At 51.4% G+C, this 25,815-nt stretch overlaps 9 protein-coding genes across 9 annotated transcripts; 6 read left to right on the top strand and 3 right to left on the bottom strand.

Annotated features, from left to right (window-relative positions):
* Positions 1-157: 157 nt before the first annotated feature.
* AUEXF2481DRAFT_37775 (uncharacterized protein) lies at positions 158-3,417 on the bottom strand. The gene has a single exon (XM_013490410.1). It carries the CDS (start codon positions 3,403-3,405, stop codon positions 493-495), a length of 2,913 nt encoding a protein of 970 aa, XP_013345864.1. The 5' UTR covers positions 3,406-3,417; the 3' UTR covers positions 158-492.
* A 227-nt stretch (positions 3,418-3,644) lies between these two features.
* AUEXF2481DRAFT_37774 (uncharacterized protein) lies at positions 3,645-4,913 on the top strand. Its single transcript, XM_013490409.1, has 3 exons — positions 3,645-3,784; positions 3,849-4,663; positions 4,714-4,913. Exons 1-3 carry the CDS (start codon positions 3,723-3,725, stop codon positions 4,791-4,793), a joined length of 957 nt encoding a protein of 318 aa, XP_013345863.1. The 5' UTR covers positions 3,645-3,722; the 3' UTR covers positions 4,794-4,913.
* Positions 4,914-5,409: 496 nt separating this feature from the next.
* Positions 5,410-7,161, top strand: AUEXF2481DRAFT_37773 (uncharacterized protein). The gene is made up of 2 exons (XM_013490408.1): positions 5,410-5,808; positions 5,905-7,161. Exons 1-2 carry the CDS (start codon positions 5,559-5,561, stop codon positions 6,768-6,770), a joined length of 1,116 nt encoding a protein of 371 aa, XP_013345862.1. The 5' UTR covers positions 5,410-5,558; the 3' UTR covers positions 6,771-7,161.
* AUEXF2481DRAFT_584525 (uncharacterized protein) lies at positions 6,822-7,524 on the bottom strand. The gene has a single exon (XM_013490568.1). It carries the CDS (start codon positions 7,372-7,374, stop codon positions 6,880-6,882), a length of 495 nt encoding a protein of 164 aa, XP_013346022.1. The 5' UTR covers positions 7,375-7,524; the 3' UTR covers positions 6,822-6,879.
* A 149-nt stretch (positions 7,525-7,673) lies between these two features.
* AUEXF2481DRAFT_63446 (uncharacterized protein) lies at positions 7,674-11,376 on the top strand (the record flags this gene model as incomplete). The annotated part of the gene is made up of 2 exons (XM_013490492.1): positions 7,674-11,037; positions 11,147-11,376. 2 exons carry the CDS (start codon positions 7,674-7,676, stop codon positions 11,374-11,376), a joined length of 3,594 nt encoding a protein of 1,197 aa, XP_013345946.1.
* A 1,181-nt stretch (positions 11,377-12,557) lies between these two features.
* Positions 12,558-18,482, bottom strand: AUEXF2481DRAFT_63628 (uncharacterized protein; the record flags this gene model as incomplete). The annotated part of the gene is made up of 1 exon (XM_013490506.1): positions 12,558-18,482. One exon carries the CDS (start codon positions 18,480-18,482, stop codon positions 12,558-12,560), a length of 5,925 nt encoding a protein of 1,974 aa, XP_013345960.1.
* Positions 18,483-18,843: 361 nt separating this feature from the next.
* AUEXF2481DRAFT_37771 (uncharacterized protein) lies at positions 18,844-19,765 on the top strand. The gene is made up of 6 exons (XM_013490407.1): positions 18,844-19,051; positions 19,104-19,160; positions 19,213-19,257; positions 19,311-19,395; positions 19,450-19,638; positions 19,693-19,765. The coding sequence occupies exons 1-5, from the start codon at positions 19,049-19,051 to the stop codon at positions 19,476-19,478; spliced, it is 219 nt and encodes a 72-aa protein (XP_013345861.1). The 5' UTR covers positions 18,844-19,048; the 3' UTR covers positions 19,479-19,638; positions 19,693-19,765.
* A 310-nt stretch (positions 19,766-20,075) lies between these two features.
* On the top strand, positions 20,076-22,715 carry AUEXF2481DRAFT_106259 (uncharacterized protein). The gene is made up of 2 exons (XM_013490567.1): positions 20,076-20,330; positions 20,392-22,715. Exons 1-2 carry the CDS (start codon positions 20,156-20,158, stop codon positions 22,452-22,454), a joined length of 2,238 nt encoding a protein of 745 aa, XP_013346021.1. The 5' UTR covers positions 20,076-20,155; the 3' UTR covers positions 22,455-22,715.
* Positions 22,716-23,324: 609 nt separating this feature from the next.
* Positions 23,325-25,330, top strand: AUEXF2481DRAFT_27500 (uncharacterized protein; the record flags this gene model as incomplete). Its single annotated transcript, XM_013490309.1, has 2 exons — positions 23,325-24,452; positions 24,509-25,330. The coding sequence occupies 2 exons, from the start codon at positions 23,325-23,327 to the stop codon at positions 25,328-25,330; spliced, it is 1,950 nt and encodes a 649-aa protein (XP_013345763.1).
* Between the last annotated feature and the right edge of the window lie 485 nt (positions 25,331-25,815).

Here is a 25,815-nt window from a genome sequence, read left to right as displayed (position 1 = left end):
AGCTGGTGAGCCGACCACCGGCGTCCCAATACTTTTGAATTTCGCTTATACCGACGCTTTACTTTTGGTCATCCGGCGAAGCTCTATCGAAGTGCTCTATTCGTACGTCACATCGTCACATACACACCCAACAGAGGACCGATTTCAGTGAAAATCGAATTGACCCTACGTCTCTGCCTACCATCTCAGTCAATTCACCCACTGAGTCCATAACCACAAAAGATACTGCAATAAACGCATGCGCGGCTTATGCACGAGCTTAAGCCGTTGTCCCTGCCACGTCTTTTTGCTGGGGAAGCCATCCCCGAGACCGGCCGCGGATCACTTTGACTCATCGTTAAACATTGTCGAGTTTTCTGCATCGTGACTCAGTATCAAAATCTGCCAAGGAGGAGAGAGTGCGGTATGCCGATGATCTGAAAGTGCCATGTCATATCAACATATCAACAAAAGTGGTATAGAAAATCTCAAAAGTCCGTAACCCAAAATCCTTTATGCAACAGAAGCAAATGCACGCTTTTTGGTACCTCTCTCCAGCTTCTCCTCTTGCTCCTCTGGTTCATCATCCATGCCATGCACCTGTGCTTCCTTGATCTCCCTGCCCATGAGACCCAGAGCGGCCATGTTGAAGCCGAGCATGTTCTTCTCTTCCTTGACGAACTTTCCATATGCCTCGAGCACCTCGCTCAGTATGTCTTTGAGCTGCTTGCTAGCCACGATTTGTGCGTTATGTGTCTGTAGCAAGAAGTAGAAGACGCGCCATGCCAGTTGCGGCTGCATACGGCGTTGGATGAAGACCGAGACGAACATGAAAAGGACTGGAAGTGATGAGAATGGTACGACCATGAGTGCGTCATTGAGAGATGCATTCGGGATCTTGCGAATGGTCTGCAGCACGTGTTGTTCTGCGCTCATATTGCCGTATGTGAATATAGGGTTTCGTTGTGGCGGTGCAAGGTTTGCTTTCGTTGCCTTTTCAGCTTCCCACAATTGCACGACTTGGTAGTCTGCATAGCCAAGCTCGAGAGCTTCCAATATGCGTTCACCATATGTCAGGGTAGCTATCGTTTGCTTAGAGGCGGCAGCAACATCATCCTCAGCGCCCTCGTCATCGTCTGCGTGATCCTTGTCGAGCTGTGTGGCCAGTGTCGATTCATACATTTGCTCGAGTTCCTTCTCTCGCTCTTCTTCCAGGAAGATGAGATCATCTGTGACATCCCAGACGCGGATACTCTTGTCGTGACTCGCTGTAATGACCTTTTCGCCAGTCCTGCTGACTACCATAGCCCACACCTCGCCATGATGACCCTCCAGCTTCTGGATCTGCTCAAACTTGTCACCATCCCAAGTCTTGACAACCGAATCTTTACTGGCACTGAAGAAGAGATGTTGCTCTTCCTTCTCGACAGGATGAGGGATGAACAAGACTTGCATAACACTGTCTTGATGAGCGAAGAAAGCCTTGTGACAGTCACCAAAGTCCAGACCCCAGATGCGAACATTTTTGTCCGCACTGCACGTAGCGATAAGTTTGCTGTCTGATGAGACTGAGATGTTGAGAACAGGGAGCTTGTGGCCGTAAAGTGTGAGGAAGAGTTTGAGTGTGTCGACAAAGAAGACCTTGACAGTGTTGTCAAGGGTGGAGATGGCGAGCAGACGGGAGTCGGGTGAGAAACAGACACTCAAAACATCATCTGCAACCTTGAGGATGCGAGTTTGAGTGAGCTTCAGCTTAGGTGTAGTTCTTCGGGTTCCGGGGATCTCTTCCTGGACGATGTCGAACTTCCAGAATTTGGCAGCCTTGTCGGCACCACCAGTCACAACTGATGTTCCGTCAGGGTGCACTTGCAGAGTCCACACAGCACCGTCATGAGCCTGGAATTTGTCGATCAGAGCGGAAGAAGCAATGTCGTACAACTCGAGCTCTCCAGTCTTTGTTCCAACCAATACAATCTTGTCACCAGGCAAGAATGTGCAGCAGAGTGATTGACCACACTCGAGAGTTCGAAGACAACTTTGGGTCTTGACATTCCAGATCTTGAGAAGTCCAGCAGAAGCAGAAGCAAGCATGCGGTCATCAGAGCTCAAAGCCAGAGCACGAATATCGGTTCTGTGTCCAGGCATATCGACAGCCAGAGCACGGTTATAGTCTGGAGCCTCGGCGGTTGCCTTCTTTGACTTCTCGCGGCTGGTAATTGTGTATGACTCGATCTGGTTGTTTGTGGTGGAGCAGACTAGCTCTACGTTCTTGGAAGATCTGCTAGCAGCCCAAGCGGCAGATCTGACCTTGCCACCAGTGCGGACGATGACATACGAGACAAAGACGTCGGACACATCAGGTGTTGTGCTTTCCTCCTCTTTCTCAGCTTCTGCAACAGAAGCTCCGGCAGCAGCAGCCTTTTCTCTTCTTCTCTTTCTCTTTCTGGCCAAGCTCTTTTGTACCTCCTCATCAGATCTGATGCGCCAGACCTCGACAGCCTTCTCTGAGCCGTGGACAGCGATGTACTCGCCTTTGGGGTGGAATGCGACACTTAAAGTTCGGTCCTTGGTCTGGCGGAAGAGGATACCCTGTGCAGTGAGAGAAGTCGACTGTTTTGCTTCTGCAATGTTTGTGCCAAAGTCGGCGAGACTCTCGAGGTCGAGCGACCAGACCTTGAGCTCGCCGTCGTTGCCAGCGGTGATACAACCCATACCGTCGGGCGAGACACCAAGAGCCCAGCACTCACCATTAGTCTGGGCGACGTGTGTCTCGATACAGTGAGGGGTCGAGAGGTCCCAGATTTTGATCAGAGCGTCCTTGCTGGTCGAGAGCAGGTACTTCTCCTCGAACTCCTCAGGCTCGCCCGATGCCGTGACATCGACAGCCTCGTCCGTGTGAGGCGATTGGCGACCCGAGGGTCTGGTACGGATGAAGTGTAAACCGGTGATCTGGTCCTTGTGGCCACGAAGACGGAACTCTGCAGTTTCGGAGAGCAGATTCCAGATGATGATGTCGGTGTCCTTGGAGCCACTGGCAAGTCTTGCACCCTCGGAGTCAAAGATCAGGTGGGTAATGGCAGAGCGGTGGCCGTTGAAGCTCATGATGGGGTTGTTGGACAGAGCATCCCACACTCTGATGCTGCCATCCTGGTAGCCGACAGCAAAGAGATCGGGCTGGGCGAGGCACTGAGCGATGGCCGAGACCTGAGACTTGCAGTCGACGTCGTGCCAGCGACTGACCAGCTCTCCCTTCTTCACATCCCAGGCCAGGACATGCTCGTTTGCGCCGACGTACGCTCTGCCGGCGCCAGTGTTGCGCGAGGACGACGAGACAAGGTTGTCGGGAGTCCAGACAAGGTTGGAAAGGGCAGTGTTGACGAGACCGAAAGTGACCGACTGCTCGTACTTGCGATAGGATTTGACCATGATGCCGACAAGGGCAGCAAAAGACAATGGTCAAGGCAAAAAGTTCTTGAATCTCGAAAAAGTTGGGTGGTCCAAGCGTCGACAGGCGCCAAGAGAGTGTGGGGAAGTTCAGGACATGACGATATCGTAGGGCTGCGCGGCCGGCATGCAGTCGCCAGTCGACTGCCCCAAGCCACAGCCAGAGCGTCGCTGCTAGAGTGCTGTTAACAGTCTGCGCTCTGCTATACCATCCACTCCCTCTCTCCCCTCTGCCAATCCCTACTGCTGTCTGCGCTCTGCTATACCATCCACTCCCTTGCTGTTGAGCTGTCGCCGCCATGCTGTTGCTCGACTACCAAAACGTGCTCATTGAGTCGCTGCTCAAGGACCGCTTCTCTGGGTAGCTACCCCTCGTCGTCCTCGCACGCGTCCCACACCACCCGACTGACGCCTTGTTGCTATAGTGCTGCCCCCACCTCGATTGACCAGATCGTCTCGGACTTTGACGCCGTCACCTTCCACATCTCGACGCCCACGTCAAAGACAAAGATCCTCATCTCCATCAACATCAAATGCTACAAGGAACTGGTTCAATATGGCGCCGAGCAGGTCCTCGAACGTGAATACAAGGGCTACATTGTCGAGCCAGAGTCTGGCTACGACTTCTCTGTCGAGATTGATCTGGAGAAGCTCCCTGCCGACGAGGAAGCCCGCACCGACCTCATCTCCCGCCTCAGTCTGCTAAAGCGCAACGCCATGGCTGCTCCCTTCGAGCAAGCTTTCGATGAATACCAGGCCCTGCACGACGAGGCCTCCAAGTACACTTCCGAGTCTGCTCCCCAGGGTGTTCTTGAGGGCGGCCAGGTTAGAGCCATCCACTACCGCGAGGAGGAGGCCATCTACGTCAAGGCCAGCCACGACCGTGTCACCGTCATCTTCAGCACAATCTTCCGCGAGGAGACGGACCGCATCTTTGGCAAGGTCTTTTTGCAGGAATTCGTCGACGCTCGTCGCAGAGCAATTCAGAATGCCCCACAGGTCCTCTTCCGTCATGATCCGCCTCTGGAGCTGCAGGGCATGTCTGGTCTGCCTCCTTCAGGCACCGCCGATGTTGGCTACGTCACCTTTGTCCTGTTCCCTCGCCATCTCCAGCCCGCAAGAAGATACGAAGTCATCTCCCACATCCAGACTTTCCGCGACTACTTCCACTACCACATCAAGGCCTCAAAAGCCTACATTCATTCGAGAATGCGCAGACGAACCGCAGACTTCCTCCAGGGTAAGACATCTTCTAACCCTGCAATTTATGCTCTACTGACATCCGAACAGTCCTTCGTCGTGCAAGACCGGAAGCTGAAGAGAAGGAGCGCAAGACGGCTAGTGGCAGGACCTTTAGAGTCCAGGCGTAGATACATACCATGTTTATACAGCGAAACAACAGAAACGATACATTTCAATGACCTCATGGATTTTCTGTTGTTCTCGAAGCCTCTCTGTCGTTTGGAATATGATCCAAATTATCTTCTCGCATCTCGCGCGCCGGCACTTTTCCTTTTCCATGTCAGTTTGACTGGTGGCATGACCCTGTCTCTTTCACGGAGCCTCGATGTATCTTCTTTGGAGCTCCAAATATCTGATGCGATTATATCAACAAGGTCTGAGATGCCTTGAACGTCCATTTCATTAGATCTCTAGAAGGTCAAGGTCGTTGTTGTCTCTTCATATCGATTTGAGAAGAATCACATTGGCTTTTAGTGACTCAGATGTCACAGCCTCTGATTGTACATGCCCTTTCCATTCTTTCCAGTCCTGTGTAAAAATCGCTATATCGAAATCCGTCAACCGTATATGATTGAGACGAGCATATTTAAACTAGACCTTCCACTTGTCACCTTTCCACACAGCACGACAGGGATGTCGAGAATTGATGCCTGAGCAAGCAAAGTGAAAGCTTGGCGTACGTCGACGGGTGATCAACTTTCACTCTTTCAGGCATCTGGACAGCAGTACGACTTTCCGTCAAATCACGACTAGATCGTGCGCAGTCTCCCAGTCCTAATACATCACTCGAATCACTTTGACAAGAGCGGCTCTTGTTTAACATCACGGAACCAACAACGTGTTCCAGAGCTTATTCATCTACCCCGCATCGTTCGCGCATCGCTACATACAAAATGCCACCCCGTTACTTCAAGAACGACGAGGCCCTTAGCAGCAGAGACCCGCACAAGCAGCTCATTGCTTCGCTCACTCGCCTGGTAGTCCAGCATCCGCCTGCTGAACTGCGTGCTGGCGGTGGCTTCTATAATGGTCCAACCAGTATTGCTTACCTGTTTCTCGTCCTGCAGCAGCTCTACTCGGATCTGATCATCGAGGGCATACAACTCGGCACTTGGTCCGCTACCTACCTGAAGCAATCTCAGGGTGAGTACCTGCCCACTCCATCGCTTTCCCAAGGCAGAAAGCACATGCGACACATGCCTATCGTTTTCTGGTCTTGTGCTAATTGCGCATACCCAGACCACATCAAATCATTCCCAGGCCCTCGCGTAGGCAAGTGCGGTATCGCCGATGATATCCTAGCACTTCTGGCCATAGGCGCAGCCAGCTCGAAAGATGCGGATATGGCAGCAGAACTCTGCGACTATGCTGCCGAAGTACTCGACCAGGACAGTGAAAATGAATGGCTATACGGACGCGCCGGCTATCTCTACTACCTGCGCCTGGTCAAGGCAGCATTCATAGATGACGCCAAAGTCTCGCAGATGATTGCTGACACGCAGGAAGATGTTGTCGAAGCCATTATGAAGTCGGAGAGACCATGGAAGTGGCACGGCAAGAGCTACGTTGGTGCAGTTCACGGCCTCATCGGCATCATCACACAGGTGACGCTGACCGACCCTGAGCGCTACGCAAGAGCTGTCGAGGCTGACCTCTCGGTCCTCCTGACGTATCAGTTCGACAGTGGAAACTGGCCCAGCAGTCTCCCTCCCGGTAAAGATAAGCTGGTGCAGGTATGCCATGGTGCCCCCGGAGTGGTCAGCTCTCTACTCTCAATCAAAGATCACTTCCCCAAGCTCTCAAGCAGGATCGACAGCGCGATCCGCAAAGGCAGAGATTGCATCCTGGAGCGCGGTCTTCTTACAAAAGAGCCATGCTTGTGCCACGGCATCTCAGGCAACGCTCTCGCACTCGACGAAGAACAATGCCAGCATTTCTTGACTTACACAACTGGTCACGAGATGAAGGGGCTGGAGAAAGATGGCTTGGTAGAGAAGTCGGACAATCCGGAAGGGCTCTGGGGCGGCGAGGCAGGGCGTGCATGGGCATGGGCGGTCATGGACAAGGGTCTGCCCAAGAGACTGCTTGGCTACAATGACATCTGAGAGATTGTGATGGACAATGACCACCAGCCTTTTGATTCGATCGATTGCAGTTGGAGGGAATCTCGGGCGTGTGTAACGACGGCAGCGGGCAAACGCACGCAAACACAGCTCACAGACGAGGCACAACGCGCGAGACAGCCGGCTGCAGGGGGCCCTGACTAGTGGTTTTACGACATGACGAATAATGCATCATAGAGGCAGGCAGATGGCTGGAGCTCCAGCAAGGCATGCCAGACGGGAGTTTGAAGATCAAACAGAGAGACACATTGACATGACGGTTGCTGGGTATATAGCACAAAGCAAGAACAGCGATGACGAAGTGATGATTGATGCACGACGTGTTTACCGTGTGCGCGTTGAGTGTTTGCGAAACATAATTTCCTTCTCCAACGTGATTCGACGCTACTGCGGCACGGACGTTGGATGATCGTATCGCGGGCCTCCTTTGGGGGTTTAGTTTGGGCGTTGGTTGGGGGGCAGCGCCGAGCAGCATTCCATTCGCATTCTCTTCGTCGAGCCTCTCCCTGACGACGACACACGCCGACCGACGAGGCGACCACGGACGCGATTCACCCATAGCAGCCCAGTATCTAACTGCAGTCATTCTTTCCAAGCACGCTTTCCTTAATCAACCTGTCGCTATCCGTTCACCCCCCGCTCACGACCCATTGAGCCTTCCTCAAGCCACCCACGAGATCGACAAAACGTGACTCGCACAAGACCGAGAGCACCTGCATTCTGGACCACCGAACCACTCGCCCGCCGCATGCCAATCCTCTCTCGTCTCGTTGACTAGCTACCGACCTTGGACACACCCAACAACCCATATTCTTCCATCATCCTTGCGTCCGCTCGACCGCGCCGCCGCCGTCCCCGACCAAGCGACGGAGAGCCGCGCTCAAGATGAGGTCGTCAAGATGCTTGTCGCGCCCTCTGGCTTTTGGCACTACTCTCGCTTCCCTCCTCTCTGTATCTACCGCCCGTAATTTCACCCAGGCCCCGTCACCGAATATTGATCTCTCTGGACTCGGCCGCGTCGCCCTAGCCGGTGACTTCGACTCAATATCTCTCTACACCTACCAGGGACAGACACAGAACGCAAACTTCGCCAATGGCAGCCAATATCTCTTCTCACAGTACCCCGACGCTTCCTTCCAGAGTCTGGCCCTCGCCGATGCCTTCATTACCACCATGTGCCCATTCGTCAGCGGCGGCACCCTGCAAGGTGTCGTTGTAGGTGGCAACTTCACCAGTCTCGGAGGCGTACCGGCTCAAGGCATTGCCCTATGGAACCCAAACACCACAAAGATTACGCCTCTGGACGGTCTCTCTGGTTCTGTATCTGCTGTATACTGTGACGACGAATCTTCAATGGTCTACGTTGGAGGTACCTTCACCGGAGGTAACTCGACAAATGCAATTGCCTGGTCTACAGGATGGACTAACCTCCCATTCGCTGGATTCAACGGTCCTGTCACTTCCATCACCAAGAGCTCAAACGGCTCCATCATCTTTGGCGGCTCTTTTGACGGTCTGGGCAACACCACAACACCCACAAACAAGGATGTCCAGGTCATCAACCTTTCTGCTGGAAACATCACCTCTGGCGCCTCTACGTCGACCACTGGCTTCAGCGATCCTCGCAACATCATTTGCCAAACCGGCGGTGACACTGCTGGAAACACCTGGCTCCTCGAAGACAACACTCCCGGTTTCTGGAGAGGCTCATTCGGCTTCGGCTTCAACCCCACCAAGCTGAGACTGTACAACACCAACCAGGATGGCCGCGGAACAAAGACCTGGCGCTTCACCGCTTTCCCCATCAACGGAATCATGAACTTTACTTATACAGATGAGAACGGCAGCTTTGCTTCCTGCACTGCCGACTGCCCTCTGCCTCAAGGCAACACCTCATACCAAGACTTCCACTTTGTCAACTCTGTAGGCATGAACGATTTCCGTATTGACATTTCCGCTTGGTATGGTGCTGGAGGTGGTTTGAGCGGCATTGAGCTGTTCCAGGACGACATCTATTCCTTTGCCATATCTACTTTCAATGAGCCTCGTTGCGATAGTGTTAGTACCGCTGGTGCCAACTCGACGGCCACTGGCCCATGGCTCCAGACAGCTTCTGGCTTGAGCACGTCTGACTATCTTACTGCCAACCTGAACGGCAGCGTCACTACCGAGAGTGCACAGATCGTCTTCATGCCTGATATCAAGCAATCCGGAAACTACTCGATCACTCTCTACACTCCTGGTTGTCTTCAGGACGGTACTTGCTCAAGTCGTGGGATTGTAAACATCACAGGATCCTTGACTACCGAGCAGGGTGCTATAAGTACCACTTTGTACCAGACCAACTATTACGACAAGTACGATCAAATCTACTATGGCTACGTCGATGCGGCCTCTGACTCTTTCCGTCCTGAGGTCACTCTGACGCCTGTCGCTGGTCAGAACACCCCCTTGACTGTTGTAGCTCAGCGGGTTCGCTTTGAGCTAGTCACTTCGACTGGTGGTCTAAATGGCCTCTATGACTATGATCCCAACGTCGCTACAGTTAACACCGACTTCTCAGCTTCAAAGGTCGACTCTGCTGCCATGACTCTGGATACCGGAGCTACAATCAATGCTCTTGCTGTCTACAAGGATGTGACATATGTTGCTGGCAACTTCTCCAACGGTGAAATTAACAACATTTTCAGTATTGGCAGCGAGAACGCCACCTCACTCCCCGGAGGCGGTCTCAACTCTGTCGTTCGAACTCTGTACCAAAATGGTTCCACAATCTATGTCGGTGGCAACTTCACCAACACAGTAACTGCTCAGACTTCCGGTCTCAGCGGTATTGCTGCTTTCTCCATCGACGACAACTCTTGGAAAGCGCTTGGTGCAGGTGTTAACGGTCCCGTATGGGCCATCGTTCCTCTGCAGCTTAACATCACTGGTAGAGATCAAGAAACTGTTCTTGCTGTAAGTGGCGCCTTCACCAGCGTGTACGCTGTTGGCAGCAACGCCACTTACTCTGCCAACGGTTTTGCTGCTTGGGATCCCTCCAGAGGCAACTGGCTTCATAACGTAGCTGATGCTACCGTTCGCTTGAGCGGAGGTCTGTTGGCGCAGACAACAGTAGCCGACTATGGCCAACTCCTCGCTGGCTCACTGGTCGCGTCGCAAATTGGTCTGAGTGATGCGGTAGCCCTCACTGGCTCTGGCAGACCTTCCATTTCGCCGCTTGGTATTTCCATCTCGGCTTCCGGAGAATCCTCTGCTATGCGCAAAAGAGCTACCACAAGTCAGAATGTCACCGGTGTCTCCACTGGATACTTCTATTTGGAAAACGGCAAGAACATGACTATCCTTGGCGGTCACTTCACTGCCAACTCGTCTGCCGGATCAACCATCAACAACCTCCTGATCATCGATAACACAAATGGCCAGAATGTTATTGGTCTACCCAACACCATTGATGCAGACTCTACAATTCTTGCGCTTGATGTTCGCGATACCAGTCTTTTCGCTGGTGGCTCCATCACTGGTTCGGCCAACGGAGACGATGTCAATGGTCTGCTTGTGTGGGATCTGTCTACTAGTGCGCTCGCTACTAGTCAGCCTGCCGCACTTGCCGGTAATTCTGTCTCTGTCCACGCCGTCGCAGCTCAGCCTGGTTCCTCGAATGTCTTCGTCGGAGGCAACTTTGAGAACGCCGGCTCCATGTCCTGTCCGTCATTCTGCATGTACGACACCTCAAGTGGTCAATGGATGCCACCGACTTCTGGACTTAGTGGTACCATCAACACCATGACCTGGAGATCGAATACCCAACTGATCGTAGGCGGTGATTTCACAACTGCCGGCAACAGAACCAAGCTGGCTCTGTACGACTCCAAGAAGCAGACTTTCACTGATCTGGGCGCTTCAGCCGAGCTTCCCGGTCCCGTCACCGCTATGACCCCTGCCAACCCCAACTATGATGCTTGGTGGGTCGCAGGTACTGCAGCCAACGGATCATCATTCTTGCAGAAGTTTGACGGCACCAATTGGCACATTGTGAACGGCTTTGGCTCCGCAAGTGCTATCAGAGGTCTTCAGATAATGTCTCTCACGGAGAAGCATCAGCTCACTGACCTCGTTCCCTCGAACGAAGTTTTGCTGATCACTGGTTCCGTCGAGCTTCCTGATAATGGTAATGCTAGCGCCGTGCTATTCAACGGAACCACTTTCCAGCCCTTCATCCTCACAACAACCTCCAACGGCGGACAAGGTACTTTGAGCGGCATGTTTGTACAGAACCCTAGCAACTTCTTGAGCTCCAAGTGTAAGCGATCCCAGTCACATTGTGCGATTGAAAAATGCTAACGATTCACTCATAGCCCACCATCTTGCCCTTGGCCTCGTGGTCTTGATCGGCCTTGCGATTGCTTGCGGTCTGACTTTCCTGCTGGTAGTTATCGGCATATTGGTCGAGCGCTACCGTCGTCGCAGAGAAGGTTATGTACCCATGCCTCAGCTAAGACCTGATCAACATGCCAACCTGAACCGCATCCCGCCAGAGAGTCTTTTCGGCACGTTAGAAAAGCGCGACACCGCACCTCGGGTGTAAGGCGAAGTTGACGAATCTGGAAAGTCGAATTCTTAAAATGTAGCGCGGAGTTTATGGGTGTTTTCTCTCCTTGTTATCACGATCAGTTCCTCTTCTCATCTTGAAGGAACTTTTGCAGCAAGACAATCGCTTATTACGTCTGTCGTTGATGCAGAAGCACAAACCTGTCGATATATCCTTGCGAGTCTCGGTTCACGCCTTGCTCTTATTTTCCTTCACTTCTGTACTATACCTCTTCCATCACACGATGGCCTTTTGGATTGTCTTTAGAGGATTCTTTTTCTTTCTTTTTTCTTCTCCAATTTTTCTTTGGTTCCTCTGTCTTTTATCATCCAGCAAACGGCTAGCCGTTGAGATTCTCTCGTTCAACCCCTTGAGGTCGGACCCTTTGTCATTTTTGTCCTTCCATCGCTTCTCTGCAAAGTAATGTATAGCGAGCAACGGCTTTGCTTCTTTTAGGGGATTGATTTCTATTTTGGTCCCCGGGGGAGCAATAAACTAATGATGAATGTTTACTTGTCTCTACATGTGTTTGCTGGTGCTGTGACGAATATTATGATTTGGCTCTTGCTTTTGCATGTTTATCCGTCTTCGAAGACCAATTGCGCCTTTCGAGCTCTCAAGAATAGATGGCGTTCTCCGAAGATGCGTCTTGCGCCAAGGCTTTTTTGGTTCCCGCTGCAGCCGCGTCCTGGGACTCCTGTCAATCCATCGGCCGTTTCGGTCTCATCCCTGTCTTTGAATGCTCCCCACTCATTCTTTTTTCTTTCTCGAGATCTTTGAGTATGCTCGACTAGGCTCTGTTTTCAAGTGCCAGAGATGTCAAGCATTATAGCCCGACGACTTTTATAGTCTCGCAGCAATTGACAATCAAAAGAGTCATGGTCACATGTACTCACTTCTCGCGCGGCCTGTTTTTTATTACAGCTTTGACCCAAGGGTTGGTTCTTCAATCACAATATGTTGGATGGTCAACGAGGAGATATTAGCGGAGAATAGACCGGATGCTCATCCCTTGTTTAGAGAGCAACTTATGGCTTGGAGAAAAGTGGCAAAGGACATATGTCCAGGGGATGTTGTGCTCTAATTCGTTCTTGGTACAAAGATATTACTTCTAGGTGGCTACTTTATAGTTATCTACGATTGTGGCACCAGTCCACCATGTTTCCACCTAGCAGAAATTAACCTTGCTTCTTCTTCAGACCATCATCAATGACCATCGGAGGCGCGGGAATCTCAACATCCTCAACATGCCACTCCATACCAATATATCCATCACTAACCACCTTGATCGAAACGACTCGCTCGCCAGCCGAAGGAGGCAATCTAATCTTACTTCTCGAGATCGGCTTAGGGTTGATCTGAGAAGCTTGCTTGTTGCCCTGACCAGCCACATGCCAAGAAATGCGCTTGAGAGCGAGTACTTCATCGGTCTTGGTGTCTGCAACGACCAAGAAGAAGCCCTCGGATTGAGGTTTGGGGAAGCGAGGTGCGTACATGTGGAACTCGCGGTTGAGAGCGGGGTTTAGACGAGCGACCGAAACACTAAGACCAAGTGCCGTGACGTCTGAAACATTGACACGCAATTGAGGCAGAGCGGACAGAGCCTTGAAAGCGCGTGGCTGTTGTGGAGGTGCGAGTGAGAGCTGCTTATGCAAGACCACCTCCATGTCCTTGCGCGATGTAGTGGTCGCCTCGACGAGATTCTTTGGCTTAGGCTTCTTGGAGGACGAAAGACGCTGGCGTTCTCTTGGAGGCTCAACACCAGGAATCATGGCCAAAGGACCATCCTCAGGCCAGCGAGCAGACTTGACACATTGGAGCAGAGTGATCATCATACCACAACTCGAGTTGAACCCAAGCTCCGTGAGAACATCGATAGATGCCTGCAAGATACGAATTGCCTGATCAAGGACCGAGGTCTGATCACCGACGTAGTCCGAGATGGGAAGGTCGATGCGCGAGAAGTGGGCTTGAAGGAGAAGGAACGCCTTGACGTGGGGATCCCACATTGGCAGTCCCGACATGGCATCCTCGGCATTCAACGGCAGATTGGCAGACAACTCTGCATTGATCAAATCTTCATTGTGGCGCACGGGGAGCTCATCGTATTCAGTCGCACCACACATCCAGGCGAGAACTTCTGCGAAAGTAGCGTTCGGCTTAGCATGCTGGATCAGATGACGGATAGTCTTGTGAGCTAGATAGTAGTAACTCATAATCTTTCCCAGTGGTGTTGGGTCAACGTCTCCATTGTTATGAATAGTGACACAACCAGAGTCGGCAAGTTCAGAGAGCGACTTGTCAACCATCTCGACCATGTAATCGTTGGCGTATTGCTGAGCGGTCATCGTGTTGTGCTCCTCTGCCGAGATCTCCAGACCATAGTACGAAGGGTTCTTGTGTAGTCTTCTGAAGAAGAATGTCCAAGTCAAATAGTCAAGAGCATCTTGCTTAGTAGCGATAGTTTCTGCAGACACTTCGGCGCCCAAATGGTTGTCCAAGACGTTGTGGAGCGACGACTCGACTGGGAAACCAGTGTGCAGGAAGTGCTTGTAGAATGCTTTCTTGGCATCTTGTGTGAAGATTCGGGCGATACCTGAAGTGTCGAATTGAGGTCTTCCAGCACGACCAAGCATTTGCAGGACATCGGTGAGATCCATGTCTTTGTATGCCTCTGTCTTTGCGTCGAAGAACTGTGTGCCCTTGACAACCACAAGATGAGCGGGCAGATTGACACCCCAAGCCAAGGTGCTGGTGGCGACAAGGACCTGAATCTTGTTGTTGGCGAATAGCTCTTCCGCCAACGACCTGTCTGACTCGACAAGACCCGCATGATGCAGACCAATACCAAAGCTCAGCGACTCACGCAGAGCGTCGTCCTTCACACGATCCAGATTCAGAGCGAGATCATCCTCTGACATGCGTACGAAGCGACGAGGGTTCTCTTCCATACCACAAAAATTGATGAGATCGCGAGCTGTCAGTCTGGTCTGACGACGAGAGGCAACAAAGACGATAACCGGCTTGTCAGGAGAGTGAGACTTGATGGCAAGGAAGGTTGGTCGGTTCATCGATTGCATGAGCGGGCAGAAGCCCTTCTGCTCAGGGAAGCCATCAATGTAAATCTCCAAGGGTACAGGTCGCACAGAGTGTCGGAAGTTGAACAAGCCTTCCTTGACACCAAGCCAATTACCCAAGTCGGTGGCGTTGGCACAAGCAGTCGACATACCCACGATACGAACGCTTCCCTTCTTCTGGGACGCAATGTAGTTCATTCTGGAAACGATGATCTCCAGAATAGGGCCTCTGTCACCGCCGAGCAGATGAATCTCATCGATAATGACCAGACTGACCTGACGTACGTAGTCTCTGGTCTGCCAACTACGACTGATACCATCCCACTTCTCGGGAGTTGTAATGATTATGTCAGCGTCACGAATTGTTCGGGTATCCGGTGTGTTGTCACCGGTCAACTCGACGAGCTTCAGTCCCATTTGCTTGGTCAAGCGACGGCCCCAGTCTTGGACTCTCTCACGAACCAGAGCTTTCATAGGTGCAATGTAAACGACCTTGGACCCTGGCTTTTCGCGGAATGCCCACCACATGGACAGCTCTGCAGCAACTGTCTTACCACTACCAGTTGGAGAACCCAGCAACACATTGGCTGATGTATGATACATGCAGTGGAATAGTTGCGTTTGCATAGGATTGAAGAATTGGAAGCGCTGGCTGTAGATCTCTTCCAACAAAGGATTCTTGAGCGCAGCGATCGGCAAAGGCTGCAGGTTGAGAAGATCGGTGTAGACACTCTCGGTATCAGGTCGAATGAGATGCTGGAAAGATACTGGAGTAACGGTCTCAGCTCCGAGCCATCGATCAGAGACAGCGCGTACATAAATTTGCGACGGGAGAGGATCTGTTAGTGGAATAGTGAAGCTCAGCTCATGATCATCGTAGAGCTTTCTTCTCGAGAGGATGAAGTACTCGTGATGGTAGATTTCCGAGGTCTCAGAGTTCTCGACCCAGATCCAGTACGATTCAGACTTGCCGTGATGCTTCTCGTTCCATCTGAAGTCAGGTGTGATGTATAGATGGATACGAAGCACGTCTCTGTTCAAGGGTGCAATTTCGGCCTCAACGGTGAGAGTGGGGAAGTTGTCAAGCAGCTTTGCAATTGTGTAACCCATCTTGTTGTTGTGGACAAGGTGACCGATTTCTGCTGGCTCCATATCTCTCAATGCTTCAATCGACGTAGTCGAACCCTTCTCATCCAGGTTCTTCATGACTGCATGCGGGATGTCGAACTGATGGAAAGGGTGTTGATATGCCCAGACTCGCTTCTCGATTGACTTGCACATCGATAGCAGGACGAGACATTGATAACCCCAACGTCTGTTCAATGCGATCATGAACAATGCCCTACAAATACGAGCCGCGTTCTGGGCCACGTAAGAGGTATCTGACACCAAGGTGAAGTCTTCAAGACGAGCCCTGGAGATGTATGATTGCAGAAGAACATTGGTCTTGCCTGATTGAGAACCGATGCCACCTTCAATGTCGCATGGAGCAGATTCATCTTGGAGACGCAACAACTCCTTCTCTTCTGGCTCCTTAGATTGGATGTTGTCGAACTCACCACTCATACTGATCATCTTGAGAACATCTGCCTCTGTAGCCTGGGGTCGCATCATAGTATTGAAGATTTCCACGCTTGTCTGCAGGACATAGTATTGACTCGCAATTCGACCTACATCTTTTGCGCGGAGTTCCTCGGTTGTCTCGTTGAAGATGATCATCTGACTTTGTTGCAAGACCCTGGCAGCCTTAATGATCAGTTCGCGACGTCTTTGCACAAGCTGTGGATCGTCTCGGATCTCAGACCATTCAATACCGTATGCCATGGGGTTCCGTTGCATACGGACGAACAGGTAAGAGTAACCAAGCCATTGGACTGCCTCTGAGACCGAAGTCACCGTACCCAAAGAGATCTCGGCATTGAGATTGTCGACCATCTTCTTTGAAAAGTTTGACTCGATCGGTTGCTGTTGAGTAACCGCAGTGAGATAGTGTTGAATCTTATCTTGAGTAGTGCAGATGAAACCTATACCAGTGTCCTGGAACTGGGGGCGACCGGCACGTCCGAAAATCTGGAGGACATCAAGAATACCAAGATCAACGAACTTACCTGCCTCTGCACTATAAAGCTGAGTGCCCTTGATTACGACAGCGGCAGCTGGTAAGTTAACACCCCAGGCGAGTGTGGCGGTACAGCACAACACTTTCAACACTCCGTCGGCGAACAGACGTTCCATGAGGTTTCTGTCCGAGCGAGGCATACCGGCGTGATGAGTTCCAAAACCCTTGGGCACAAGTTCTCTAAGCTCACGGCCCTTGGACGTTTTGAGGTCGCGCAAGGCTTGTTGGTAGTTCTCATGGAAGGAAGGATCGAAGAGATCGGTGCATCCTTCGTCCGTAGCCATCTCATACATGGTCTTGGCAGTTTTCCATGTATCTTTGCGAGAATGTACGAAGACCATGACTTGATGTCCTCTTTCCAGCATGTCGCGTACCTTCTCAAACGCGACAATCTCCAAATTCTCTCGCGAAGTCTTGCTGCCAGCTTTGCCCTTGACTCCAAGGAAATGTTGTTCAAGAGGCACTGGTCTGAAAGAACCATCAAAGTAGAACAATCCAGCCATTCGATTGACCTTGAGAAAATCGGCGACATCAACATAGTTGGGGAGAGTGGCAGAAAGACCGACGATGCGGATCAGAGATTGTGTGCTCTCAACCTGTCGTTCGGTGCGAGCAACAAGCGACTCAAGCACAGCACCTCGCTCGTCATGAAGCATATGGACTTCATCAATGATCAGGAGACGAACTTTTTGAACAAGCTCGGTATCTCCAGTGCTCTTTCTTGTGACGACGTCCCACTTTTCCGGCGTGGTCACAATGATCTGAGTCTGTACGATCTCGGCTTTGGTAAGGTGCATGTCTCCAGTAAGCTCACGACATTGGATGCCGAGCCAGGCAAGTCTTTTGCCCAATTTCTCTGTAATTTCTGCAGCCAGTGCCTTCATGGGAGCGACATAGACGATCTTGAAATCATTGAGTGAGACTGCAAGATCGGTAGCATCTGGGTCATCGGATGGGCTTGGTGTAACATTCTTGGCAATGGTGTTGAGAATGGTCAACATAGCGGCATCAGTTTTACCAGCACCAGTAGGTGCACAAATCAGCATGTTCTCGCTGGTCCTGTATGCCACTGGATACACCAGACTTTGCATGCGATTCAAGGACTTGTAACCTTTGAAAGTCCTTTGACAGAGCGTGTCCATGTCTTTGATGTCGACAAGCGATTGACCGATACCCAAAGTACCGACCTTCGCAGGGGGAATTGAGTACTCTTCATACTTTTCGTGCTCTGTACGCTCACTACCCAGTGGCAGCATATACTTCCGACCATGCGAAGAAAGCATGTTTCCTGCATCGTGAGCTCGATAAACGTGGGGATATTCAGTGTTCGAGCGATTCTGAGCAGCGGCTAGAGTGGCAGTCTTGTGTTTGAAATCCTGCTGTTGGAGAGCCTCTTCTCTTTCACGGCGCGTAAGAATTCTACCGTCAGACTGACTTTTTGCAGGGGCTTGCAAGGCCGAGGAGATGTCTTTTCTGTGGGCGATGAAGTCGGCCACCAGGTCCAGTTCATCGAAGCCCAGAGTATCTGCGAGAAGCATCTGAAGCTCATCATCGCTGCTGTCCGAGCCAAGTATGGCGACAACATGATCTTGCAACTCGTCGACACTCATTTCCGAAGAGACATAGGAAAGTCTTTCGTGTAGCCACGCCGGACCATATGCTGCGTGTGCTGTTTCAGCCTGCACAGGATCTGAGGAGTCACTAAGAGACGCTTCATCCTCTTCGTCGTCATCATCATCAACAAGGTCCCAAATATCATCATCACTCGTAGGTTCCGAAGATTCTTCTCCATCTGTCCATACATCCTGGCCGTAAGCCGGCGCGTCTGTTTGGGGCAGTTTCAGTTCGGCAATGGCAGCCCGCATAGCGCTAAGCTGAGCCAGCCATTGAGTCTCGGCAGCCGACATATTAACACGGTCCAGGCGAGTAGGGAGGTGGATGGGTGTAGGGCGGTGGTGGGGTGCGTGGAGGAGAAGGTGGCGGCGTGTAGTGTTGGGGGTGTTGGGGGTGGCGGCGGGAACGACGAGGCTCGCGAAGTGCACTCTATGCAGCAGTGACGGCAGGTGCGACGGAGATAACAATAGCAAATACGAGGATTGCGATGGACGAATACATTAGGTTGCTGGGAAAGAAGCACTTTTTGGTGGATATCAAGCATGCATGACGCAGTCGATTGCGGTTACTATTTCGGGACTAGTCTTTTTCCAGCACTAACACCGCCGTCGTCTTCCGTGCATGCTAGACGCTATGCACCTGGTTGTGTATGTGCCCAGTATTGTCTAGAACGATAAAAGATCCCAAGAATTGGTCATGTTATAGAAAATCATTTCTGCTAAGTAGGTAGCCATGCGATGGCTCTCACGATCTTAACGCGGAAAGATCGGGCAAGACGACCCCGAAGTCCTTCGCGATGTGCAGCAACAATTTCCCCACTCAACCTTTAGTGTAAACACAAAGTCATCAATCGAACAACATGGTATGTCTTGTCTGAACAATGCGTTGCTGCGGAGCTTACCAAAGCGACACAGGAAAGTCCTCATGAACATCAGCAGAACGTTCTGCTCTCTCGCATAATTACCAATGTCGTAGGTCAGCATGCGCAGCGGATTGATATGCCAACGCTGACAACTTCAACAGGAGAAACTGAATGAAGCGGTCATGATGTTGAATAAGAGCTTGCAGGTAGGCCACTTCCTGCCGACGTGTGCTCTCAATGTAAGCTAAGCCAACAACAGGAGATCAACATCAACAACATGGATGTTGAGCTTGTCGCTCAGATGTTTAAAAACTATCAATCAAATGTGCTCTTCCACCTGGAAGGTAAGTTGCAATTTAGCTCTTGATCTCTGAGATGTCATACACTAATTCTGTTAGCGACGGACAATCTTCGCGAAGCATCATGAGAACACTCTGATCTGATTTGGACACAACAGTCCACATGTTTCCTGCAAACTGCGTAACAAACAACCTTCCTATACGGTCTGCAATCACTCTAGTGATCTGCCGGACAGCTATTCAACGTCCATGCTATGCTCCGTACCCACAAGAGTATCGCGTTCCGATGTATGCAGCACGAGCCTAGTTTGCTTACTGAGCAAAGAACCTTACTTCTGGCAGTGCAGACGGGATCCTCGGGCCACGATGTCAGCAACGGCTCCAAGGAGCTGCTTCCTGGATCGCTTCAGGCGACGAAGAGCCTCGTGCGGGTATCTGAGCAAGCAGGGGCCGAATCAGGAATGAGGTTGTTGTGTCTGGAAGACAAATCCAGAGTAACCACGATAGGTTTCAACTGAGCTAGGTGATGTGACCAAGCTTTCGAATGTGTTCATCCATATATCTCATGTTTCCACAGTCAATACACGCAAATGTTTGAGATACATGCCAAAGAACAACATGAGTGATAAAACTGCACGAAGGTAACCGTGCTTTGACAACAGGATATAAGTGCTTTTGGTGGCAGGTGTATGGGGTGCGGGTATGTGACAGGGTTGTGGGGGAAGCAAGGACACAAAGGCGTCGACGAAGCGCGTCAACGTTCAAGACAGTCGTCGCATCACAATGCAATAGACACCAAGTCAGCATGGTGTACCGCGTATACGATATCAAGAGCGAGGCTCCGAGCGGTCGCAACACTCCGCCAGCGCGACCGGCCCAACCCTACCACGTCAGCGATCCCCCCTACGAAGGCTACCATGCTGTCGAGCAGAGCGCATACCGCAGCAGCGCTCCCGACAGCGCCATAGTCATCGACAATGGTATGGCCTAGTCTTGTCGCGGTCTGTTACACCTGCAGAAACTGATCTGGTCGTCGTTTAGGCTCATACAACATCCGCGCCGGATGGCAATCCGACCGTAGCCCACGCCTGTCCCTACCGCCGCTCATGGCTCGATACACGGATCGCAAGCTAAACCGCAAGCTCAACTTCATCGGCTCGGAAATCTACTTCGATGGCACAGCTCGAGGTCAAGCCAAAAATCTGTACGAACCCGGAAGCAACATCATCAACAACTGGGACGTCCTGGAGGGTGCTTTGGACTACATCTTCATCAAGCTAGGCATTGACGGCTCTAAGGGACACGTCGATCGCCCCGTTGTCATGACTGAGCCCTTGGCCAATCTCCATTACTCCAAGCGCACAATGTCCGAAGTCCTCTTCGAGCTGTATGGTGTGCCCTCGGCTGCATACGGTGTCGACTCTCTTTTCTCCTACGCACACAATGGTGGTCGCACGGGGCTTGTTGTCTCATCATCATACACGTCAACTCACCTCGTTCCCGTCGTTGACAAGAAACCACTCTTTGCACAGGCCACGCGACTGGATTGGGGTCGTTCACAATGCGCCGAGTACCTCAACAAGCTGCTACGCGCAAAATACCCAGCACTGCCCGGCAAGATCAACGACACCCAGATCGAAGACTTGGTTCGCCAACACTGCTACGTTTCTCAGAACTACAACGGCGAAATGGCAAACTATCTAGATTGGACTGGTCTGGAGGACCGCGATGTAATCGTTCAACTGCCCTTCACGGAGAAAGAGGTGGTTCAGAAGACCGAGGAAGAGCTCGTCAGAGCTGCCGAAAAGCGCAAAGAGAGTGGTCGACGACTACAAGAACAAGCTGCCAAGATGCGCCTCGACAAACTGATTCGCAAGGAACAAGAGCTGGAGTACTACAAGGATCTCCAGGAGAAGCTTACCACGGCCACCAAGAAGGATATACGCTCCATGCTTGAGGCTGAAGACTTCAACAACGAAGCTCAACTGGAGCGCAAGATCAAAGATATGGAGCGTTCAATCCGGAAGCAGAGAAACAAGGATGTTGGCGACATTGACGAGCCCGAGGAGGTTCCAAGTTATCCCTTGCTTGACATTGCAGACGAAGACCTTGACGAGGAAGGACTGAAGCAAAAGCGTCAGCAACGCTTGGTGAAGTCCAATCACGACGCTCGTGCTCGTGCAAAGGCTGAGAAGGAACGTGAAAAGGCCAGAGTCGCAGAAGAGGAGCGTTTAGACGCTGAGCGCCGGGAGAATGACACTGAAGCCTGGCTGGAAGAGAGGAGAGTTGCACGTCAGAACATGGTTCAGCGCATCAAGGAAAGAGACCGCCTTAAGGCTGACCTTGGGAATCGCAAATCACTCGCGAGTCAGATTCGCATGAAGAACATCGCCAATCTAGCATCTGACACCCCCAAGAAACGTCGCCGAGGCGGAGACGATGACACCTTCGGTGCAGACGATGCCGACTGGGGTATCTACCGTCAAATCGCCACTGGCGATCAGAGTGATGATGAAGAGGAAGAAGATCTCGGCGCCAGTCTCAAGGACATCGAGGCACAACTTCTGAAGTACGATCCGACATTCACAGAGCAAAGCACACAAGAGGCACAACAAGACTGGACCAAGAGTGTTCTTCACTCGTTCCTACGTGGACCTTGGCCTTTTGATCCCGAGAGCCAGAGAGAGCTCAATCAAATACATCTCAATGTGGAGCGCATCCGCGTGCCCGAAGTCATATTCCAGCCCGGTATCGCGGGTATTGATCAGGCAGGGATCGTCGAAATCGCCGAAGACATCATCACACAACGCTTGTCCGGCTCTTCAAGGCGCGACGACATGCTCAAGGACATATTCTTGACGGGAGGTTACACCCACTTCCAGGGCTTCGAGGAGCGTCTGCGTAATGAACTGCGCGCTGTATTGCCTGCGGACATCGCTCTCGGCGTACGTAAAGCCAAAGACCCCGTTCTCGACGCCTGGAGAGGTGCTGCTGAGTGGGCCGCTAGTCCGACGTCAAGAAAATCGTTTGTGACACGAGCGGAATATCACGAAAAGGGAGCAGACTACATCAAGGAGCACGATCTGGGGAATGCAGCTTTTTGATAGTAGATGCAGGTGTGCAGTAGTTTTAATTCCAGATGGGGCTCGGCAAGTGGCGTTCATGGGCGCAATATGAAGTTGCATGGTGATACCCGTTTTTTCCTCGTCTCAGACGACTCTGACGATTCATGGCGCACCAATTTTTAGTTTATTACTGCAAAAACATGCATGCGACCAAAACTCGACAGCCCTATTACAGTGCCTAATGTTATAAATGAATACAACAGGCTTCCAATCATATTGACTGAACTTAGTGCCCAGACCGCCAGTCGTGTGGAAAGCAATCACAATTTCATTGCCGAGAATCTGAAACGCCACGAAACCACTCGTGACTTTTTCTTGACAGGCAATTAGCTCACACCCTGCGACGTGTTTGAGACGGCGCGCCTTTGCGAGAGATCGTCAGGGCCTCTCAGATAATGGCGCAGGTCAGCTCGACCCTGTGGGCGTGCTAATGTGCGTCCCGTGCCAATAGCCAAACACGAGTAAGCACAGATGGGGCGAGCCATAAATTGGACGCAGGTACCAATGCACTTTGATACCGCGTGGGTTTTGTAAGTTGCCGATGGCGAACAGCGGTAAGCATGGGTTCCTCTCGCGAACCTGATTCTTCTTCTCGTCTTCTCCAGAAACAATCGTGAGACGCTTCACACGTCCGTCCTTCCTTCCCCAAGGCTTCCAACCGATTTTGCTCAGTCAAATCAACCTGCTGTCATTTCAATCTACCACTGTTCATTCTTTCTTTGCCTTCTTCTGGTCTTACTCGGCGGGCGTGAAGCGATACTTTCTGGCAGGTCCAATAGTCTGGAAACCCTGGCGGTCTTTTACCCTTACAACTAAAGCTCTACCACCGCAAGTCGCGTGTCACGAGTAATGGGTTTCTTAGAAAGATCGCGGTCCCTACGCCGTAAAGAGACACCATTCATGCGCCAGAAACAGAACGAGACGTTACAGCAATCGAAAGACGTCGAGGTGGAGAAGGATGTGCAGCGCGACATCAGAAGTGCCCACAGCAACAAAAACTCAACATGGAAAGAATCACGGGCATCGGGATCATCACGACCTCCAACTTCTAGCAGAGCTCATACACAGGAGGCGTACCCAGAGATGCCACCGCCAACCTCAACACGAAACTTTCCAGATCCCAGCAGCTTCAAGTTACCCAGTGGACCATCAAGAAGAATGTCGATGACTCCATCGCCACGAACGACTACGAATAAATTGACTCTTCATGCTAATCATTCCACACCCGGTGTTGCGTATGAAAGTCCGCGGAGTTTCAAGCGGTCCATGACTACTCCGATCAGCCCACTCCCTATGGCAGCCAAGAAGGAGGACAAAACAGCCGAAGCAGTCTCTCAAGCTAAGAACGAGATAGCATCTCCTGCTCCTCGTAAGGAACCTCACTTGCGTAAATCAAAATCTGGAACATGGAGATCTTTCTTCTCCAGAAAGCAATCCAAACCACCACTTCCAGACTTCAACCCCGCGGATATCGCACCACCTCCGGCACTTCCCAAAGTGCTCTCGAAGAAGTCGGCGACTTCGTCAAAAGACGCTCTACCAACACCTCCTGTCAAAGACGGCAAGAAGCTTGACCGAAACTCGATTTCTGTAGACAAGACACGGGGTATGCAGAGCCAAACCAGTACTCGAGCACAATTCACCAAGAGCATGGGCGATCCGTCAGCACTACCCCAATTGAAAATGGCGAATCTATCGGTACTGGAACCATCGTCACGATCATATGCACGAAGCCCTAGTGCAGAGTCAGCAATTTCACAGTACTTTGACGCCGCATCGTACAATAGCGGCTCCTCTTTACCTGTGACCCCTCTTGAGGCGCCGACTCAGCGAAGACTCAACGTCAACATACCTGCTGTTGAGATGGAACGCTACAGCGTCATGTTCGAGAAACTTCTCAAACCGCAGACATCACTCATGGAAAGGCGGCAGACGATGGTCAAGCAATTGGACCTTCCAGATCAACCATCAGGAAGAGTAAGCCCTGAGTTCGCGAAGTGTGTGAATGAACTTGAAGCTAACGATAGAAACAGCTTGCTCCCGAATCTCCTGCCTTGCAACGTCGCGCGACATCTCCTAATCTCAGCTGTCGCACACCAGTCACTGCTGAAATGATTGGAGGCGAGTCCCAGGTCGCCACGCCAGTGCCAATCTACCGTACCGCGGACGCACCGCGCCTTTTGCGATCGCAGACCGCACCATCAGGAGCACCGATGGCCTCACGCCACGGCTATGAACAGCAAAACCAGGCTCTCAGCACTACCAACAATTCTTCTGCATGCTCTACCAGTTCACGAATGTGGAGTGATGCATCCCAACCACAAACGCCAACTTCCGATACGGAATCCTTTATCAGTTTTGATGTTAATGATGATGAAGATGACAGTGGTGATGAAGATGACCACGATGATACTACAATTTATATCCACGATGCCGTGGCAATGCAGGCAACTCCTTTGTTCAAGGACCCTCACTGGAGAAACGACACACCTGTCATGTCTGCTCCACCAATCCCACCAAAGGCACTGGGTCGTCGAAGCCCACCTGCTTACGAGCCAGAGCAAAAGGAAACCATGATTGCTCGACCTCATCCTCCACGTACCAGCTCCCTTGATGACAATGCTGCGAAACGCAAGACTGTCATCGGTCCTCAGATCGGCATTGCGAGAAAGATTTCTGTGGTGCGCAGGGGCACTCCCGGTGGCCTGACTGTACCCTCTCCTGCAAAGGCGAGGTCCCCGGCTGCTCTCGACCCAACTGCGCCAATGCCAGTATTCAGCAAGCAACCATTGCGTCCTAAGCTTGTGGATGTACGAAACCGCAAGAGTACTCTGGTCGTACTTGACGAAGCCTAGAAAGCTTCATGCCTTCGGGATCGCGTGCTGCACGCTATACTGGAGCCTCACGACATCCTGCTCCTACCATGATCCTTGTCATCAAAATTTCGATTCGATCCTCCGGAGCTTGGAACAGCCCACTTGGAAGGCATTTGCCCGTCACAATCGCTACTTTCATCATCATCATCATCTTCATTTTCTTTCCTTGTATCTCTCCTACCAACTTATAATGGCTGTGCCTTTTTCCCCAATCGCTCTTTCCGTATTGGTTCCAGCACAGCAACAACGAGCCAGCAAAGACTTGGTCTCAAAGCTGATAGCTCCTTCCCGCTGTCTTGAAGACAGTAGGATTTCGATTCTTATACCCTTCGTTTTGTCCGTTTTTCTTATCCCACTCTTTCCTCCGAAATTATGTATGAAGCCATCTGAAACATGTAGAATATTCTTTCATCACAATACATTGTTAACAATCACTTCCATTTGCCTATTGAGTGATCATATAA

The sequence above is a fragment of the Aureobasidium subglaciale genome (assembly GCF_000721755.1).
Source record: "Aureobasidium subglaciale EXF-2481 unplaced genomic scaffold scaffold_5, whole genome shotgun sequence".
NCBI lineage: Eukaryota > Fungi > Ascomycota > Dothideomycetes > Dothideales > Saccotheciaceae > Aureobasidium > Aureobasidium subglaciale.
The sequence above is the reverse complement of the archived record's forward strand: the minus strand, read 5'-3'. Positions and strand labels throughout refer to the sequence as shown.

Excerpts from the sequence above, each read along its gene's own strand:
- AUEXF2481DRAFT_37775 (XM_013490410.1), bottom strand. The coding sequence starts at position 3,405 with ATGGTCAAATCCTATCGCAAGTACGAGCAGTCGGTCACTTTCGGTCTC.
- AUEXF2481DRAFT_37774 (XM_013490409.1), top strand. The coding sequence starts at position 3,723 with ATGCTGTTGCTCGACTACCAAAACGTGCTCATTGAGTCGCTGCTCAAG. Across the intron at positions 3,785-3,848 it reads CTCAAGGACCGCTTCTCTGG|TGCTGCCCCCACCTCGATTG; the intron begins GTAGCTACCCCT and ends TTGTTGCTATAG. Across the intron at positions 4,664-4,713 it reads AACCGCAGACTTCCTCCAGG|TCCTTCGTCGTGCAAGACCG; the intron begins GTAAGACATCTT and ends ACATCCGAACAG.
- AUEXF2481DRAFT_37773 (XM_013490408.1), top strand. The coding sequence starts at position 5,559 with ATGCCACCCCGTTACTTCAAGAACGACGAGGCCCTTAGCAGCAGAGAC. Across the intron at positions 5,809-5,904 it reads CTACCTGAAGCAATCTCAGG|ACCACATCAAATCATTCCCA; the intron begins GTGAGTACCTGC and ends GCGCATACCCAG.
- AUEXF2481DRAFT_584525 (XM_013490568.1), bottom strand. The coding sequence starts at position 7,374 with ATGACTGCAGTTAGATACTGGGCTGCTATGGGTGAATCGCGTCCGTGG.
- AUEXF2481DRAFT_37771 (XM_013490407.1), top strand. Across the intron at positions 19,161-19,212 it reads CTCGCATAATTACCAATGTC|GAGAAACTGAATGAAGCGGT; the intron begins GTAGGTCAGCAT and ends CAACTTCAACAG. Across the intron at positions 19,258-19,310 it reads TGTTGAATAAGAGCTTGCAG|GAGATCAACATCAACAACAT; the intron begins GTAGGCCACTTC and ends AGCCAACAACAG.
- AUEXF2481DRAFT_106259 (XM_013490567.1), top strand. The coding sequence starts at position 20,156 with ATGGTGTACCGCGTATACGATATCAAGAGCGAGGCTCCGAGCGGTCGC. Across the intron at positions 20,331-20,391 it reads CGCCATAGTCATCGACAATG|GCTCATACAACATCCGCGCC; the intron begins GTATGGCCTAGT and ends GTCGTCGTTTAG.